This window comes from Aethalodelphis obliquidens, unplaced genomic scaffold, assembly GCF_003676395.1.
Source record: "Aethalodelphis obliquidens isolate GAN/ISIS:26980383/991018 unplaced genomic scaffold, ASM367639v1 scaffold16, whole genome shotgun sequence".
NCBI classification, from domain to species: Eukaryota; Metazoa; Chordata; class Mammalia; order Artiodactyla; family Delphinidae; genus Aethalodelphis; species Aethalodelphis obliquidens.
In genome coordinates, this window is record NW_020837960.1 from 33,055,284 (window position 1) to 33,074,510 (window position 19,227).

The 19,227-nt window shown below is 39.9% G+C and overlaps 2 protein-coding genes across 5 annotated transcripts in view; one reads left to right on the top strand and one right to left on the bottom strand.

The window, feature by feature from the left end:
• Positions 1–136: 136 nt before the first annotated feature.
• MRPL57 (mitochondrial ribosomal protein L57) lies at positions 137–1,400 on the bottom strand. Its single transcript, XM_027116716.1, has 2 exons — positions 1,278–1,400; positions 137–1,168 (listed from the first exon to the last, which is right to left on the bottom strand). The coding sequence occupies exon 2, from the start codon at positions 1,161–1,163 to the stop codon at positions 855–857; it is 309 nt and encodes a 102-aa protein (XP_026972517.1). The 5' UTR covers positions 1,164–1,168; positions 1,278–1,400; the 3' UTR covers positions 137–854.
• Positions 1,401–1,418: 18 nt separating this feature from the next.
• SKA3 (spindle and kinetochore associated complex subunit 3) overlaps positions 1,419–19,227 on the top strand; it is a 27,230-nt gene continuing 9,421 nt past the window's right edge. For 3 of the 4 annotated variants that reach the window (XR_003434851.1, XR_003434852.1, XM_027116710.1), the window contains exons 1-6: positions 1,419–1,597; positions 4,947–5,008; positions 5,116–5,281; positions 8,427–8,826; positions 12,411–12,496; positions 18,759–18,844. Coding sequence is in view for 2 of the 4 variants with exons in the window: in XM_027116710.1 (XP_026972511.1) it covers positions 1,495–1,597; positions 4,947–5,008; positions 5,116–5,281; positions 8,427–8,826; positions 12,411–12,496; positions 18,759–18,844 (903 nt within the window). In the remaining 2 variants the exon portion in view is untranslated. Of the gene's footprint in view, positions 1,598–4,485; positions 4,699–4,946; positions 5,009–5,115; positions 5,282–8,426; positions 8,827–12,410; positions 12,497–18,758; positions 18,845–19,227 lie in introns of those variants that run through there. The other variant, XM_027116711.1, reaches the window with a different exon arrangement.

Genomic DNA, 19,227 nt, shown 5'->3' on the forward strand with positions numbered 1-19,227 from the left:
TCACCTGGCAGGTGTGGCAAGGTACAGTGTTGCCTTGGGAAAGCGATGGGGCTGATCCTTCGGGTAACCACGGGGACTACCTGAGTGCGACGACACTGTGGTCTGCCTACGCCAGAGCACACACGGCTTTATCAAAAACGTTTTAATTTAGCTTTTATTGAACAATTTTCAATTGTCCCCTTCATCAAACCTAAGAACTTCCATTCTTTGAAAGCCATTCTGTTAAAAGAATGAAAAATCGAACACTGGAAAAAGAATACCTGAAAAAGGACTCATATCCAAAACACATAAATCATCCTTAAATTTCAATACTGAGGTGACAACCTGATTTTTTTTAAACAGACTATTGTTTGTCTGGTTTGTTTTTTGGCTGCGCCGCCTGGCTTAAGGGTCTTAGTTCCGGGGGAAGTCCCCCAAAATAGACGATGTCCAATTGTCCAATTTTTGGAGCAAATCTCACCAGAAACCGCTATTTTTAGGAGCGCGTTTAACTGGAAGAGTAGATTTTTTTCATGTCCGCTTAGGCAAGACCTGTCGGCAGAAGGTAAGCGAGCATGCACGGCAAAGCCCCCGGCAGAATCTCGCACCGAGGCCCAGAGGCCAGAGCGCGGTCGGCAGCTTTATTGCGGCTGCGCGCAGGTTGCGTTCCGCATCCCGTAAGACGCAGGCGCCGTCCGTTCCGTCCTCAGGACAAGAGAAGCGAGACGCGATCCGACCGAGACACACTGCGGGCGGTGGGGAGCGCGGGCCCGGGGCCTCCGTCGCAGGCACTCGCTCGGCTTGGCCGGGGCTCCGTGGGGCTCCGGCCAGAGGCTCCCGCTCGTCGCCGCAGGACGCAGGCGGCGTGGCGCGGGTCAGGACCACTTCCCGGTGACCTTGAGGTGGCCGAGCTGGTCCTCCAGCCGCCGGGACGCGGGGAACTTGGACGCCTGCGCCGCCTTGAGCGCCTGGAAGGCGGCCGCCCGGCGGGCTGCCGCGTGGCCCCGCTCCTGCTCGGCCGTGAGGAAAGGCCGGCTGAGCCAGTAGTGGTTCTCCGCCTCGACCTCCAGGCGGCGAACCATGTTCTGCTTCGCCTGCGCCGACACGGGTCGCGGCCGCCGGTGCTTCCCGATCCACTGCCGGCCGGGGATGCGGCCGCGGCGCAGGAGCGCGGTCAGGAACATGGCGCCTGCCGAGGGCACAGAAGCGGGAGTCGGCAGCGCGCCGGCCACGGGGAGAAGGGAGAGGGGAGCCCCGCCGCCGCCCGCAGGCCAACCCGACCGCGCCCCAACACTCACCAGCCGCGCCTCACGGCCGCCCTCCTCACACCGGCACACGACGCCGGAAGCCGGAAGCCGGAAGCCGCAAGCGCGCTTTCTCGACGCGCCGCCCGTCTCCTCGCGCGAGGCTTCAGCTCTCGCGAGAAGGGCCTTGCGCGAGTCGCGGAACCAATGGCGTTTCCGGCGCCGGGATTCAAACGTGCGCGGGCGCTGAGGACGAGCGTGGGGCTGGTCCATGGATCTGATCCGGGGCTTCTGCGGGAAGCTGCGGTCTCTGGCCGTCACCCTGGACGGCGAGACGGCTCGGCTGCATCGAGCGCTGGACGGAGAGGACAGCGGTGAGTGAGCCGCGTGAGGGGCGCTGGCGCGCGCACTGGCCGACCGACAGGCGGCTGACTGTGAGGAGCCCTCCCGGGGGAGGCGGCGGCGCCCTTCGCCCCAGGCACCCCCGGGCCCGACCAGCGCTGCGCGCAGCCTCTGCCCCACCAGGGACGCGGGGCGGAGAAACAGCCGCACTTAGAAACCAAAGTCCTAATCGAGCCGGCAGGCTGGGCTCGCAATGCACACGCTCATTTACACACGACGAGCTTTCAAGTGCACGTAGTGGGGGCTTATCAAGAAAAATACGACCAAGAGAACGTTTCTTCTAACCGCAGCTGCTCAGCCCTGTTCTTGACATGTAGAGTGACTTTGGTCTCACCCAGATGGTCCACAGTTGCAGTGTCTGTATTTTTCCCAACAAACCGTACTGCCAAAACGAAAGCTAATACGCAGTACTGCTTTTTAAGATATAGGTAAAGCAAAATTCTCCACCACTAACGTTTGTATTAAGAGACTTTTTGAAGTTGTTGCAAGAGTAGTGCAGATTTTGAGATTATTTTGTGCGTCATAACTGTAATCCGCCTTAAAATATCGCACCCTGTAGACGCAGACTCATTTTCCTTTAACTATATTATGAATAGTTTTCCAGCCATTTAAAAATGTTTATGCTTGTGCCTGTGAAAGCAATATTATGTGCACGGCAAAAAATTTGAGGTAACAGAGAAGTAGAAAGAAGAAAATAAGTCTTTGCTATAACTTCATCGTCAGAAGACACAGCTATTAATAGTTCAGTAGCTTTTCTACCATCCTTACTTTTAGCGTTGCCTTGTTTTGCTTGACTTTGTTTACGTAGTTGAGATAACACTATAAGACACAAAACTGTATTAATGGTTTTGGAATTTTTAGACAGCTGAATAGTTTTCCATAAAGCTTTTGCTAATTTACCTCCTTACCAATCTATTGCCTGGTTACACACATTCTTTCTTTTCTTTTGGTTTTACAAGAAAAAGTTGGAATAATTTTTTCAATTCCTGGCCTGCATGTATTACAGAAAATATGGAATTGTGATAATTAGAGAAAATGAACATCCCCTAAATTCGCCTTCTATGATCACAGTTATGAATCTCATAAAATTCACCATGTTAAAGGATACAATTCAGTGGTTTTCAGTATCTTCAGAGGTGTGCAACCATCATCACACTGAGTTTAGATTTTCATAACCCCCCGAAACAAACCCCGGTGACTGTTGACAGCCAGTCCCCGGAATCTTGCTCCCACCTACCGCACTGCTTTATGCGGCCGCTAATCTACTTTCTGTCTCTCTAGATCTGCCTATTACGGACATCTCCTATAAATGGAATTGTACAATCTGTACTCTTTTGTGACTGACATTTCACTTAGCGAAGGGTTGCAAGGTTCATCCCTGTCATGGTAGCATGTATCAGTATTTCATTACATTTTATTGCTGAATAATATTTCATTGTATGGATTTACCACATTTTGTTTATCCATCAGTTGATGAACATTTGGGTTGTTTATACTTTGGCTATTATGACTAATGCTGTTGTAAACACTCGTGTGCCAACGCTTTATGTGAACGTAATATCTTCAGTTCTCTTTGGTATGCATTTAGAAGTGGAATTGCTGGGTCATATGGTAAATCTGTGTTTAGCTTTTTGAGGAACGACCAAATTGTTTACCAAAGTGTACCACTGTACATTTCCCCCAGCAGTGAATAAGGGATGCAGTTTCTCCACTTCCTCATCAACATTTGTTATTGTCTGTCTTTTTTTTTTTTTTTTTTTTGGCGGTACGCGGGCCTCTCACTGTTGTGGCCTCTCCCGTTGCGGAGCACAGGCTCCGGACGCGCAGGCTCAGCGGCCATGGCTCACGGGCCCAGCCGCTCCGCGGCATGTGGGATCTTCCCAGACCGGGGCACGAACCCGTGTCCCCTGCATCGGCAGGTGGACTCTCAACCACTGCGCCACCAGGGAAGCCCTATTGTCTTTCTTTTTAATTATAGTCATTCTAGTGGTATGAAATACAATATCACTGTGTTGTTGATTTGCATTTTCCTAATGAAAATTGGTCAACTCTTTTTTTTATACAGCAGGTTCTTATTAGTTATCCATTTTATACATATTAGTGTATATATGTCAATCCCAATCTCCCAATTCATCCCACCACCACCACCACCCACCCTCGCTTTCCCCCATTGGCGTCCATACGTTTGTTCTCTACATCTGCGTGTATTTCTGCCCTGCAAACCAGTTCATCTGTACCATTTTTCTAGATTACACATATATGCGTTAATCTACAATAGTTGTTTTTCTCTTTCTGACTTACTTCACTCTGTATGACAGTCTCTAGGTCCATCCACATCTCTACAAATGTGAAAATTGATCAACTTTTAACAGGTGGAAGGAGATAGTCTTGAAAGGAGGCATATTATAGAAAAGAGAAATCTTTTTAAAAACTGCTTCTATGTCAGGTATATGACCAAGTGGTTAATTAGAAAGGTGATGGTACAGTGGATAAAGGATTTCTTTTCAGTGCCAGGTCAATTGCACACTCATATGGAAAAAAAAGAATGGATCTTGATCCTTACCTCTTGGCATACACAAAAATCAATTCCTGATGGATTGTAGCTCTAAATGCAAAAGGCCAGGACTTCCCTGGTGGTGCAGTGGTTAAGAATCCACCTGCCAATGCGGGAGACACAGGTTCGAGCCCTGGTCCCAGAAGATCCTACACGCTGTGGAGCAACTAAGCCCATGCACCGCAGCTCCTGAGCCCGCCTAGAGCCCATGCTCTGCAACAAGGGAAGCCACTGCAATGAGAAGCCCGCACACCTCAATGAAGAGTAGCCCCTGCTCGCCGCAACTAGAGAAAGCCCACGTGCAACAACGAAGACCCAATGCAGCCAAAAATTAATTAATTAATTAAATTAATGCAAAAGGCCAAACAATAAAGTTTTTAGAAGAAAACAAAGCATTGTCACTGGCAAAGATTTTAAAAATAGGAACCAAAGCGTACTCACCATAAATGAAAAACAGATAAGTAGGACTACATTCCCTCTTCCTTCCTCCAGTCCCTGCTCTGAGTGCTGATTACATAGGTATGTTCACTTTGAAAGTTCATCAAACTATATACTTATGATTTCTATACTTTTCTGTATGTATGTTATAGTTTAATAAAAATTTTAAAGAAAAGTCTTAACACTTTTCTTTGCAAATGACAGGATATAAATTATAAATAAGTATCTACAAGGATTTTGTAATTCTAAATAACTATACTAAATTACATTTTCTTTCTTTTTCCTCCTTTTCCTTGTTATACTTTTTTCTTTCAATATTCATATTGAAGACTTTGAAGATTATCCAATGAGAGTTTTACATGACCTTCATTCAGAAGTCCGGACTCTAAAGGTATCAATCCTACAATATTAATTTATCATTTTTATGTGGTAATTTAAAAAAACTAAATAGACTTAGTCAAAAGTTAAATTAAAATGTACTTTCTTTCCTCATAAAAGGATGATGTCAATATTCTTCTTGATGAAGCAAGCCTGGAAAGTCAAGAAAGCATTGGTTTCATAAAGGCAACAAAAGTACTGATGAAAAAAAATTCAATGGATATCATGAAAATTAGAGAGTTTTTCCAGAAATATGGATATAATCCACGTGCCAAGGAAAATTCAGGTGTGAATAACTTGCATTTTATAGCATTTGTTTTAGTATTAAAGAAAGAAGGCAGCATGATTAAGACTACTATAGGCTTGGCCATTGTTTCTAGTTCTGACTCTGCCATTATATGATAGTCCTTTGATCATTTATTCAGCAATCACTGTGTTCTAGATGCAGTGCTGATCAGTGGTACAATATAAAGACAGTCCTTGCTCTCCTTTGCAAATGCTAGATGAGAACCAACACAGTGCTAGATGAAAGAAGGGTACCAGATAAATCTATGTCACTTGAGGATAGTTGTTTCTGGTCAGCTCTGCCAGTAAACAGCTGAGAGACCAGCTTTAAGGCATGCTATTTCACTTTTCTCGTTCTCAGTTTCTTCTTCCATAGAATGAGAGATTTTTGGCTATATAAATTCGTAAAGTCCTTTTTAGTTCTAAAATTCTAATGAAGGGTAGGATAGCATGATGGTTTAGAATTATTAATTCTAGCTGTATTAATCTTTGACCAGTTACTTAACTCTGTACCTCACCTTCTCATCTATAAATGAGAGAATTTTGTTTTGTTTTTGGCTGCGCCACATGGCTTGCAGTATCTTAGTTCCCCGACCAGGAACTGAGCCCAGGAACTGAGCCCAGGACCACGGCAGTGAAAGCACCGAGTCCTAACCACTGGACCACCAGGGAAGTCCTATAAAGTAGATATGTTTAATAGTATCTACCTCTGAGGCTGTATAAGGATTAAATGAGATAAAATTTGCTTAGAACAGTACCTCGTATGCTAATCACCCATTGTTAACTATTATTATTGTTATACCCATAACTGTGAGTAACTAATTTCAATATGCTTCAGTGTCTTCATTTCTGCTATGAGAGTCTTTGTACATAAATAAAACATTAATTAGATTCAACAAATATGTATATATCGAGGATATATATGAAGCTATATTAAATAATCCGCATGGTATAATGGAAAGAATTCAGTTGACTTTGGTGTGGACAGGTTGACTTGGGTTACTCAGAAACTGGTTCCACCAGTTACTACAAGTGTGACCTTGGATAATTTCTCTAAATTGCTTTTCCTCACTAGTGAACTAGAGATGCTAATACCTCCCTAAGAGGTAGTAATAATGGTGATAACTTTATTTTATCAAACTCATCAGTGACAGCCTTGTAATTAAATTCAACAATAGGTTTTTTGGTAGTTCTTGTAACATTTCTCAAAACTAACAGAAAGTACAATGCCAGAACAGCTCTGGACCAGCAGCTCTTCCAAGGGCCAAAAGCCACAAAATCAAAGTTTATAACTTTTTCTTAATGGTGCATCCTGCACATTGAACATGTCATGGCTTATCATGCACAAAAAGCAGTACCCTATCCTAGTTCGTTTCGGTTGCCGATCAAAACAAGGAAAGTAGTATCTTCATAGAAAAAGCGTGTACCTCTTCACCTCCTTCAAGCCTTCACTTCCTTCAATCTGTAATGACTCCTAAAAAATAAAAAAGTAAAAGTATTTTCTTTTTAATATTTATTTATTTGGCTCATTGGTCTTAGTTGCAGCCTGTGGGATCTAGCTTCCTGACCAGGGATCAAACCCGGGCCCCCTGCACTGTGAGCACAGAGTCGTAGCCACTGGACCACCAGGGAAGTCCCTTCCCGGTATTTTCTTAAAAAGGATGCAACAAACAGGAAATTTTAGAAAATTTTATTTCCCATTTCTTTCAATAAATATGCATGATTATTACAATTAATATTTCCCATTTAGCAACCAAATGTTATCTGTTCAAAATTATCTAAAACAAATCTCTTTATTAACTCCCTCCGAATGCTTAAACATAAGGCAGCATTTAGAATCAAAAGATGTGGGTTCAGATCTTGGCTCTTTAAATTCTATCAGCTGAATGTTCTCCAAAATGTTGTTAAGTACCTTAATTTTTTAAATGAGGAAAAAATATTCAAAGATTTTTTTTGTGCTTGGAGCAGTTAATATGAAAATTAAATGGAGTAAAAATTAAATATAAAAATGCCTATCCAAAAAAAAAAATGCCTATCCCATCGGGGATTCTAAATACATTTTAGTTTCTCTTCCTTCATCTCACCCTCTCCTCTGTCTCTTCTTTCTATCAGCCCTTTCCAATTATTGGTTAATTTTCCTTCTCTACTTCATACTACATTTCTTTAATACACATTTTATATTTGTTATTCTGCATTTTCTTCCACCATTCCATTCTCTACTTTATACCTTTATACCTTGCTATCTCACTGTCTAACTGAAGCCCTATCATTTGTTAAATTAATCTCTGCCCAAATCCTGACCAAATCCACTTACCTTCTTTCTAGGTATCCTCTTTCACTTTCTGTTGTCTCTCACACCAAAAACTAGTATTTCTCCTTCTTGAACTCTTTCTTGGCATTGTAAGTCCTATCCTGGATCCAACCTAAGTTCCACACCAAACTTATTAACCAGTGGTATACCCAGGAAATGGCAGAGGACTGTGGGAAAAAGTATAGTTGTTAGTAAAGTTATTTAGTCTGAAATGTACAGTGTAGTGGTTAAGCATATGGGGGTCTGGAGTCAGATAAAACCTATTAAAGATTGAGAAACTACTTGTCCCACTAATTTCTCCTCTGATTTCTCTCAACTAGGTTTTTGATACAGGTGTTCCAGACTGACTTACGTTAAAAATTTATATTTGTGTAACAGTCTTTCCTTTTTACCTTAGGCCATCTGTAAGTTAGAAATCTAAAATAATATTATTTTACTTTGTGTTAAATCTAGATAGTAGTTAACTCCACACTGTAATTAAATGTCATTACATGATAAGATAGTTTCATAATATGTTAAGAAAGACTGGTAAATCACATTAACTGAGAAAGTAAGGAAATTACACCTTTATTTGTGAGTATTGTTTTTTCATCTTTTAACATTTTAGCTTACTCCCCTTCTCTAATGTAATCCCCTAGATGACATATGGATGGACAAGGCGGTACATGTCAGAAATTTAAAGGGACAATTGAAATAAAACCTTAGAGAATAAGGAGAGAGTCAGGACCTTTGCTGATTTGGGACATTTCAAATGGAGCTGTTTTATGTGGTTTTAGTGTATGACATTTTCTAGTCTGCTGTTTGACCAGAATATGACCTTGGCTTTTCCTCCCAGGGGATGAGCAAGAAGTCGTTGACTCTAAACCAGAGAACAATAAACGTGAAAATCCTGAGAAGCCTGATGTGAAGGGTGATTTGTCGGATTCCGCTCCTCCAAGCAGTTCTGTTTCTGAGAAGCCTCCACGTAGTCCACAACTTTCCGATTTTGGACTCGAGCGGTACATGATATCCCAAGTTCTGCCAAACCCTCCCCAGGCAGTAAACAACGAGAAGGAAGAGCCAAAAATTTTAACTCCATTTTCCAAACAGCCACTAGTAAAAACTCCCAAATGCGCACTAAAGATGGATGATTTTGAGTGTGTGACTCCTAAATTAGAACACTTTGGTATCTCTGAATATACTATGTGTTTAAATGAAGATTATACAATGGGACTTAAAAATGTGAAGAATAACAGGTAAGCAGCTTTCTTAAAAGGAGCATTTTATCTAACTTTCTAAATCTTTTGTATTTGATTTTTTTTTTCCCTAGAAGAAGTATGTTTCAGACAATATCTTTCCTTCAAAGATTTTCAGATACTTCATATTTCAAACTTCTCTGAATCACCAATTCCATCAGTAAAGTGTTAGCTATTAGTTTCCTCAGGTTAGAAGATATAGAAGGAATGGTAAGAGCCTGAAAACAGATGGTATATGGTAGGATAGAGAAGAAGGGATAAAATAAAAAGTAAAATTATTAAAAACTTACGACTGATTTGGTATGGAGACTTGGGAAGAGAAGAGGATCTTGGGTAAATCACAGATTTCTGTTTTGTTGCCTGAAGTGATGCTTGGGAACTGAAATAGAAATACCTGCAGCTTGGGATGCAGTAAAGGTGATGAGTTTCCTTACATGTTGGTTTTGAGGTGCTCTTAAGCTTAGGTATTTTAATATGAATTTGAAGCGCAGTGATGAATTCCATGCTAGACTAAAGAGATGGGGAGTGATTAGTATGGAAGTGGTAATTAATGAGTTACAATGAAAATGAAAATACCGCATATCACAGTACCACCTATAAATCCATACCTTTAAGAACTGTGGTTATTAAAGAAGGAAAATAAACATTCAACTCAAAGTGTCAGAAGAAAACCCCACAATTGTGGGGAAAAGTGAAGAGAGTGAACACTGAAGATAAAATGTCATTACAGACTATTTTCAGAAGGGGAAAACTGGTATGTTGGAGAACTGGTTCTTATTTAAACATTAATGTAAATGGCAAAACTAGGAGCTATGGGCTATATTTTTTATTTTTCAAGCTATTAGAAATACTATAGGGTATAATACTGGGAAATTTAGAAAATTCAGATAAATTAAAAAGTTTTGAAAACAACACAAAATTATCAAAACAGACTTGAATTAGAAAACCTATATAGACCAAAAATCAGAGAAGAAAACTAGAAAAGTTATCAGAGAAGTAGCTCCAAAAAGCTCTGGGCACAGATGGTTTCCTGGATTGAATCCTTTCATAATTTCAGAGAACATATACCTTCCATCTTACATAAAAGTTCTTTTTCTGAGAAGGAGACATACGTTCTAGTTCAGATGCCAACACCTAACCTGGGGACCTCCAGACTCACAAACGCTAGTGAAATGGATACAACCATACCCATCCTGCTTACATAGAGTTAGTGGGGTATAATGGATAAAAAATTATAAACTGCCTTAAGAATGAGATACTATGAAAACAATGATTTTTAAAAAGAACTGTCATTCTCAGGGGTCTTCAAACTATAGCCAGAGACCAAACCCAGCCTACTGCCTATTTTTTGTAAATAAAATTTTATTGGAACACACACTCAAAAAAAAGTTATTTTTCTAAAACTAGAATACGACAGAAAACTCTGCAGTTCAGTTTGACATTGATATACCCTTGATACAAACACAGAAAGAGCACACCAAAGGAAGCTATGGCCCAATCTAATTGTGAATATACATGTTAAAATCCCAATTAAAATACTCATAAATTGAATTCTACAGAATAGTAAAACTATAATGCATAACTTCCACGTTAAGCTTGTCCCAGGAATGCAAAGATAAGTTTAATATTTGGGAACCCATAAAATACACCATTTCTATGATTCAACAAGAAAAAAAAGAGGACTTAACCTGGTGGTGCAGTGGTTAAGGAACCGCCTGCCAGTGCAGGGGACATGGGTTCGAGCACTGGTCCGGGAAGATCCCACATGCCGTGGAGCAACTAAGCCCTTGCGCCACAACTACTGAGCCTGCACTCCAGAGCCCGTGAGCCACAACTACCAAAGCCCGCATGCCTGGAACCCATGCTCTGCAACAAGAGAAGCCACCACAATGAGAAGCACATACACCACAACAAAGAGTAGCCTCTGCTCGCCACAACTAGAAAGGCCCGCATGCAGCAACAAAGACCCAACGCAGCCAAAAATAAAATTAATTAATTAATTTAAAACTAGGGTAATCTCAATAGATTATCCTATTATTCCTCAGTAAGGAATTTTATGAAATTTGACACCTGTTCTTCATTTAAATTGTTTGGTCAAATTCTAAGTGGAAAGATACTTCATTAACATAGTAAACAATATGAATATCTAACTTAATAGTGAAGCTATCTGTTACCACTATTAAACATCATTTTTTTTTAATGTCATTCTTGATGTTCTGGCCTATGTAATGAGATAGGAAACAGAAATAAGTATTACTCTGATGTATTTCTAGGCCATGTTTTGTGCCTGGGCAACTCGAGAAAGTCACATCTAAAATTTCTAGAAATAATAAAAGTTCAAGAAAGAAGCTGATATATTGATAAGATGTATTTTATATAGTTATAACTATTTAAAGTAATATGCTTTCCTATATTTTATTAATAACTAATTGGTAAATACAGGGGGGAAAATCATTCAATTTGAAACAGAAAGGTAAAATACTCATGCCAGTTGTATGTGAAAGACCTATGTGAATAAAACCATTAAATATTTCTGAGTTATATAAAGGGAAAATTAGGATGAAAAAATAGACCATAATCCTGAATAGAATGCCTGAATATTATTAAGATGTTCAATCATATCAAGTTAATTTGTGGATATCATACAATTACAATAAAACCTCCTTGGGATTTTTTTTTAAGGTAGAAAGTGAGGGATATTTGACAGAATTATTCTAAAATTATTTGGAAGAATAAAAAGTAAGGATAACTAAGAAAATAATGAAAAATAACAGTAATGAGGGGACTTAACCTACTAGTTATTAAAATATATAAAGCTACAGTAAGTAAAGCAGTATAAAATTGTGACAGAATGGACCTATTGCAGGAACAGAATAGCCCAGAAACAGCCTCTAATTTACCTAAGAACTTAATATATACTGAAGGTGTTTTTGAAGTAAAGATTATTCAGTAAATTACACTAGGACAGTTGGTTAATTGAACCATTTTCTAGTATTCAGTGATACTCTTCTTTATAACTGTATTTCAGACATCTGGGTAATTGGCTAGAACTACCTTAAGATAGCAGGATGAGTCTTCTTAGTCTAAAAAAAAGTTCTTAATCTCTATCTGTATACTGGTATAAAATTCCACTTTATGATTTTTGAAGCCATGAGCTATACAATTCCTATATTTGAACTAATGAGTTGAACTCATAGCTTTCCTTGAAGTCAAAGTTGTTTTTGGGTTTTTTTGGCCACACGGCATGTTGGATCCTAGTTTCCCGACCAGGGATCAAACCTGTGCCCCTCTGCAGTGGAAGCGCAGAGTTCCAACCACTGGACCGCCAGGGAAGTCCCTACGTTAAAGACTTTTAACCCACTTCTAAGTCAAAACTGTCAATACAAAATGGTCCTTAACCTTTTTTTGAGCCATGGATATACATTTAAAAACAAAAAAACAATTTGTTCCGTGGGACTACTGTTCCATAAAACATAACTGAATATTTGTCCAGACTTGATGATATATAGTAAGATTAAATTTTTTTCCAGAGGTTAAATATTAACTTTTTTTTGACCTTATTATTTCCTTACGAATCACGCCAGTGAGGAGGCCATAGAAACAGAACCAGTGACCAACAATAATTTCTTTGCCACTCCTGGCCCCATAACCCAGCCATTGGAAAAAAATGGTAAGTGTGAAAATCAAGTTACTTCTCAGCTATACTCTTTTCAGACTATCTTTGTACAAAGAAATGGTTCTATCACCTGAGACATTCTAACAGCCTTCTGCATCTTCTCGGTTCATAATATTGAATTACAGAAAGTGCCATTCCATTCAGGTTCAGCATGATTTCATACAAGAGAAAAATAATTTTCTGGAATGTTTTTCATACTCTTCCTGATTGTATTCAGTATTTTTCAGCTTGTTTGTTTGTTTTCAACATTTTAACTTAAAACATAAATATATATTCATTCACCAATCTTTTGATATAGAGCCAATAATACTTTTTTTTGTTTTAGTTTAGCTTCAGCCTGTTGATTAGAGTTCTACATTATCTTCCTTATTTAAACCACGCCCAGAATACATCAGCTACCATTTCAATTTGGGGTTTTTTTAATAGTACAAAAACTGAAAATCATTTTCATGTAGTGTTTTCGTATTTGTCCCAGCAAACATGAAAACACTGGTTTTCACATACTATAAAATGAAAAATCCTAGAGTTTTATGATTTCCCTGAATAATTATTTATAATCATCTGGTCTATACCAAATTTATTGGAAAATTTTTTAAAGTAACTTGTCTATCAGGTCTTTCCAAAGTTTTGGACATGTTTTCAGAGAGATTCTTTTTTTGCGCTATTTGCACTGACTTGTTATTAAATTAACAAATACTGCTGGCATAAACAGGTTTGAAAAAATACAACTGGGGGCTTCCCTGGTGGCGCAGTGGTTGGGAGTCTGCCTGCCAATGCAGGGGACACGGGTTCGAGCCCTGTTCCGGGAGGATCCCACATGCCGTGGGGCAACTGGGCCCATGTGCCACAACTGCTGAGCGTGCACTCTGGAGCCCGTGAGCCACAACTACTGGGGCCCACGTGCCTGGAGCCCATGCTCTGCAACGGGAGAGGCCACCGCAATGAGAGGCCTGTGCACCACAGGGAGGAGCGGCCCCTGCTCGTCACAACTGGAGAGGGCCCACGTGCAGCAATGAAGACCCAAAGCAGCCAAACATAAATTAAAAAACAAAAATACAACTGACTCATAGTAAGCTGAGCTCAACTTATAAGAGCATGATTATATTCAATAAAGGCCTTTTTTTTTTTAATAGAAAGAATGAACCACTACCTCCTTCACATCATACTCAGAAATCAATTCCCAATGGACTATAAACTTTTTAGAAAATGATAAAGGAGAGTATCTTTAGGCCTTCTGAAGTGGGATGGATTTTCTAAAGAAAAGCTTACCAACTGAAATCCTTTAATATACCATCAGCAGTATATTTCACGGAAGGAACAGAATGCTTACGTTTACCCATTAGTAATTTGGTTAAGTGGAGGCTTGTTTGTTAATAGAGTTTCTACTGTATTTAGTTTGACCCTATTTTTATGCCACAAAAGTGTGATTATTACAGTTTTTACAGTCTCTACTTACTAAAATTTAGTAATTTACCATTGCTTCTTTTATCCCACTCATTCCTTCTGGGTTTAGATTTCCCTTTTTTTGTGTCATTCTTTCCCCCATGCTATCATTTATGTTATTTACTTATTTACTTATTTTAAAAATTTTATTGAAGTATAGTTGATTTACAATGTCGTTGCTCATTCTTGAATGATAATTTAGCTGGATATAGACGACTAGATTGACAGCTTGTTTTTCTTGAACGTTTTAAAGAAAGTATTCCATTGTGACCTGGTGAGCTGCTGGTGAGCAGAGTGCTATTGGTCTGATTAGCTTTCTTTTGTGGAAAATCTGTCTTTTTTTCCCTGGTAGTCTATAAGATTTTTATTTATTATGTTTAGAATTTAGTATGATTTTTCTTTTTTTTTTTCACATCTTTATTGGAGTATAATTGCTTTACAATGGTTTGTTAGTTTCTGCTTTATAACAAGTGAATCATCTATACATATACACATATCCCCATATCTCTTCCCTCTTGTCTCTCCCTCCCTCCCACCCTCCCTATCCCACCCCTCTAGGTGGTCACAAAACACCGAGCTGATCTCCCTGTGCTATGCGGCTCCTTCCCACTAGCTATCTGTTTTACATTTGGTAGTGTATATATATCCATGCCACTCTCTCACTTTGTCCCAGCTTACCCTTCCCCCTCCCCGTGTCCTCAAGTCCATTCTCTAGTAGGTCTGCGTCTTTATTCCCGTCCTGCCCCTAGGTTCTTCATGACCTTTTTTTTTTTAGATTCCATATATATGTGTTAGCATACAGTATTTGTTTTTCTCTTTCTGACTTACTTTACTCTGTATGACAGTCTCTAGATCGATCCACCTCACTACAAATAACTCAATTTCGTTTCTTTTTATGGCTGAGTAATATTCCATTTTATATATGTGCCACATCTTCTTTATCCATTCATCTGTCACTGGACACTTAGGTTTCTTCCGTGTCCTGGCTATTGTAAACAGGGCTTCAGTGAACATTGTGGTACATGACTTATTTTGAATTATGGTTTTCTCAGGGTATATATATGCCCAGTAGTGAGATTGCTGGGTCGTATGGTAGTTCTATTTTTAGTTTAAGGAACCTTCATACTGTTCTCCATAGTGGCTGTACCAATTTACATTCCCACCAACAGTGCAAGAGGGTTCCCACCTCTCCACACCCTCTCAGCATTTACTGTTTGTAGATTTTTTGATGATGGCCATTCTGACTGGTGTGAGATGATATCTCATTGTAGTTTTGATTTGCATTTCTCTAATGATTAATGATGTTGACCATTCTTTCACGTGTTTGTTGGCACTCTGTATATCTTCTTTGGAGAAATGTCTATTTAGGTCTTCTGCCCATTTTTGGATTGGGTTGTTTGTTTTTTTGTTACTGAGCTGCACGAGCTGCTTGTAAATTTTGGAAATTAATCCTTTGTCAGTTGCTTCATTTGCAAATATTTTCTCCCATTCTGAGGGTTGTCTTTTTATCTTGTTTATGGTTTCCTTTGCTGTGCAAAAGCTTTTAAGTTTCATTAGGTCCCATTTGTCTGTTTTTGTCTCTATTTCCATTTCTTTAGGAGGTGGGTCAAAAAGGATCTTGCTGTGATTTATGTCATAGAGTGCTCTGCCTATGTTTTCCTCTAAGAGTTTGATAGGGTCTGGCCTACATTTAGGTCTTCCATGCATTTTGAGTTTATTTTTGTGTATGGTGTTAGGGAGTGTTCTAATTTTATTCTTTTACATGTAGCTGTCCAGTTTTCCCAGCACCACTTATTGAAGAGGCTGTCTTTTCTCCATTGTATACTCCTGCCTCCTTTATCAAAGATAAGGTGACCATATGTGCGTGGGTTTATCTCTGGGCTTTGTATCCTGTTCCATTGAGCTATATTTCTGTTTTTGTGCCAGTACCATACTCTCTTGATTACTGTAGCTTTGTAGTATAGTCTGAAGTCGGTGCCTGATTCGTCCAGCTCCGTTTTTCTTTCTCAATATTGCTTTGGCTATTCGGGGTCTTTTGTGTTTCCATACAAATTGTGAAATTTTTTGTTCTAGTTCTGTGAAAAATGCCATTGATAGTTTGATAGGGATTGCATTAAATCTGTAGATTGCTTATGGTAGTAGAGTCATTTTCACAATGTTGATTCTTCCAATCCAAGTACATGGTATGTCTCTCCACCTATTTAATTTCTTTCATCAGTGTCTTATAATTTTCTGCATACAGGTCTTTTGTCTCCTTAGGTAGGTTTATTCCTAGGTATTTTATTCTTTTTGTTGCAGTGGTAAATGGGAGTGTTTTCTTTTTTTTTTTTTTTTTTTTGCAGTACGCGGGCCTCTCTGTTGTGGCCTGTCCCGTTGTGGAGCACAGGCTCCGGACGCACAGGCTCAGTGGCCATGGCTCACAGGCCCAGCCACTCTGCGGCCCGTGGGATCTTCCCGGACCAGGGCACGAACCTGTGTCCCCTGAGTGGGCAGGCAGACTCCCAACCACTGCGCCACCAGGGAAGCCCGGGAGTGTTTTCTTAATTTCACTTTCAGATTTTTCATCATTAGTGTATAGGAATGCGAGAGACTTCTGTGCATTAATTTTGTATCCTGCTACTTTACCAAATTCATTGATTAGCTCTAGTAGTTTTCTGGTAGCATCTTCAGGATTCTCTATGTATAGTATCACGTCATCTGCAAACAGTGACAGCTTTACTTCTTCTTTTCCGATTTGGATTCCTTCTGTTTCGTTTTCTTCTCTGATTGCTGTGGCTAAAACTTCCAAAACTATGTTGAATAATAGTGGTGAGAGTGGGCAACCTTGTCTTGTTCCTGATCTTAGTAGAAATGGTTTCAGTTTTTCACCATTGGGGACGATGTTGGCTGTGGGTTTGTCGTATATGGCCTTTATTATGTTGAGGAAAGTTCCCTCTATGCCTACTTTCTGGAGGGTTTTTATCAAAAATCGGTGTTGAAAACTTTTTCTTCATCTATTGAGAATATCATATGGTTTTTATCCTTCAGTTTGTTAATATGTTGTATCACATTGACTGATTTGCATATATTGAAGAATCCTTGCATTCCTGGGATAAACCCCACTTGATCATGGTGTATGATCCTTATAATGCACTGTTAGATTCTGTTTGCTAGTATTTTGTTGAAGATATTTGCATCTATGTTCACCAGTGATATTGTCCTGTACTTTTCTTTCTTTGTGACATCTTTGTCTGGCTTTGGTATCAGGGTGATGGTGGCCTCGTAGAATGAGTTTGGGAGTGTTCCTCCCTCTGCTATATTTTGGAAGAGTTTGAGAAGGATAAGTGTTAGCTCTTCTCTAAAGGTTTGATAGAATTCGCCTGTGAAGCCATGATTTTTCAAGCTAAGGACTCATGTCCTTAATTCTGGAAAATTCTCTGCTATTACCTCTTTAATAATATTACTTCTCTCCTAATTCCTCGATTTTTTTCCTCAGATTCCTGTAAGATATATTTTAGAATGTTATCCTTCAGCCTCCTTGGTTTTCTGTTTTGTGCTGTTTTTTTGTTTTTATAATTTTATTTATATTTGGCTGCATTGGGTCTTCATTGCTGTGCGTGGGCTTCCTCTAGTTGCAGCGAGCGGGGGCTACTCTGCGTTGGGGTGTGCGAGCTTCTCATTGCGGTGGCTTCTCTTGTTGTGGAGCACAGGCTCTAGGCACATGGACTTAAATAGTTGTGGCATGCGGGCTCAGAAGTTGTGCCTTACGGGCTCTAGAGCACATGCTCAGTAGTTCTGGCACGTGGGGTTAGTTGCTCCATGGCATGTGGGATCTTCCCAGGCCAGGGCTCCAACCTGTGTCCCCTGCATTGGCAGGCAGATTCTTAACCACTGTGCCACCAGGCAAGTCCCTATTCATTTGTTTCTTAAGGGATAGTTAAATTGTTTTTGTTTGTTTGTTTGTTTACTATTACAGGCAGTGCTCTAGTTAAACTGTCCTTTGGACACATGTCTCTCACATCTTGGAGTAGAATTTCTAGATCAAAGGGGATGCATATCTTTACTTATTCTAGAAATGCTAACTGGCCGCTGTCAAGTGGCTGTTGTGGTTTGTTCTCACCAACAGTGTTTGAGTTTTTGCTTCTCCATCTTCTTCAGCTCTTGATGGTCAGACTTAATAAACTTTTGCCAGTTTGACCATTTTGCTAACATGTTCACTTTTTCTCTTTGGTATTTTTAGGGTGCTTGCATGCTTCGTTACAGATAGCAAATGTCCATATACACATGTTCTCATTTCTAGGTTCTCTCTTCCCTTCCAGTAGCCAGTTCTTCCATCCTTGGCCAGTGTTACACTGCTTTTAGTTACTGCAGCTTTAGAGGAAGTCCTCATATCTTGGAGGGCAAGTGGCCTTCCTTGCCCTCTTCCTCCTCCGTTTTCTTCTTCAGAAATTTGATTTTGCCATAAAGGTCTTACACAGTTTTTAACAGATTTATATGTAGGTATCTTATCTTTTTTGTTGCTATTGTGAAAAATATTCTTTTTCAAATATATTTTTTATTGTTTGTTGATCTTATACTAGAACTTCATTTTTGTGTATTGCATTTGCATCTTGCAACCCTGCTGAACTTTTATTAGTGCTAATGATAATTAGATTGTGAATATGACAGTTTTGTTTTTTCTTGTCCAGTCAAGTACACAATAGTTATAATTTCTTCAGTTATTAAAAATAAAGTGCACAAATTAAACTGACAAAGATTATAATATAAAAGTTAAAATCTTTATTTCAACCTTATTTTCAAATACGTATTTCATGCCATTGTATGTGTCTTCTAGATGCCGAGCATACACATTCTCCTGTGGCACCTACATTCTGCACTCCTGGCTTGAAAATCCCTTCTACAAAGAACAGCACAGCTTTGGTAAACTTCTATAAAATTGAAAGTGCTAATCTTTTCCCTAGTGAATCCGATACACTATTTCCAGACTCAAACAGTCTGTTTAAAAAACGTAGACTGTTGTAGCCTTTGGGAGTATATTTACAGTGTTTCCAGAGAGTTATTCAGCAGGAAATATCAAGAGCTTTAAAATTTTTCCAGGGCTTCCCTGGTGGCGCAGTGGTTGAGAGTCCAACTGCCGATGCAGGGGACATGGGTTCGTGCCCGGGTCCGGGAAGATCCCACATGCCGCGGAGCGGCTGGGCCCGCGAGCCATGGCCGCTGAGCCTGTGCGTCCGGAGCCTGTGCTCCGCAACGGGAGAGGCCACAACAGTGAGAGGCCCGCGTACCGCAAAAAAAAAAAAAAA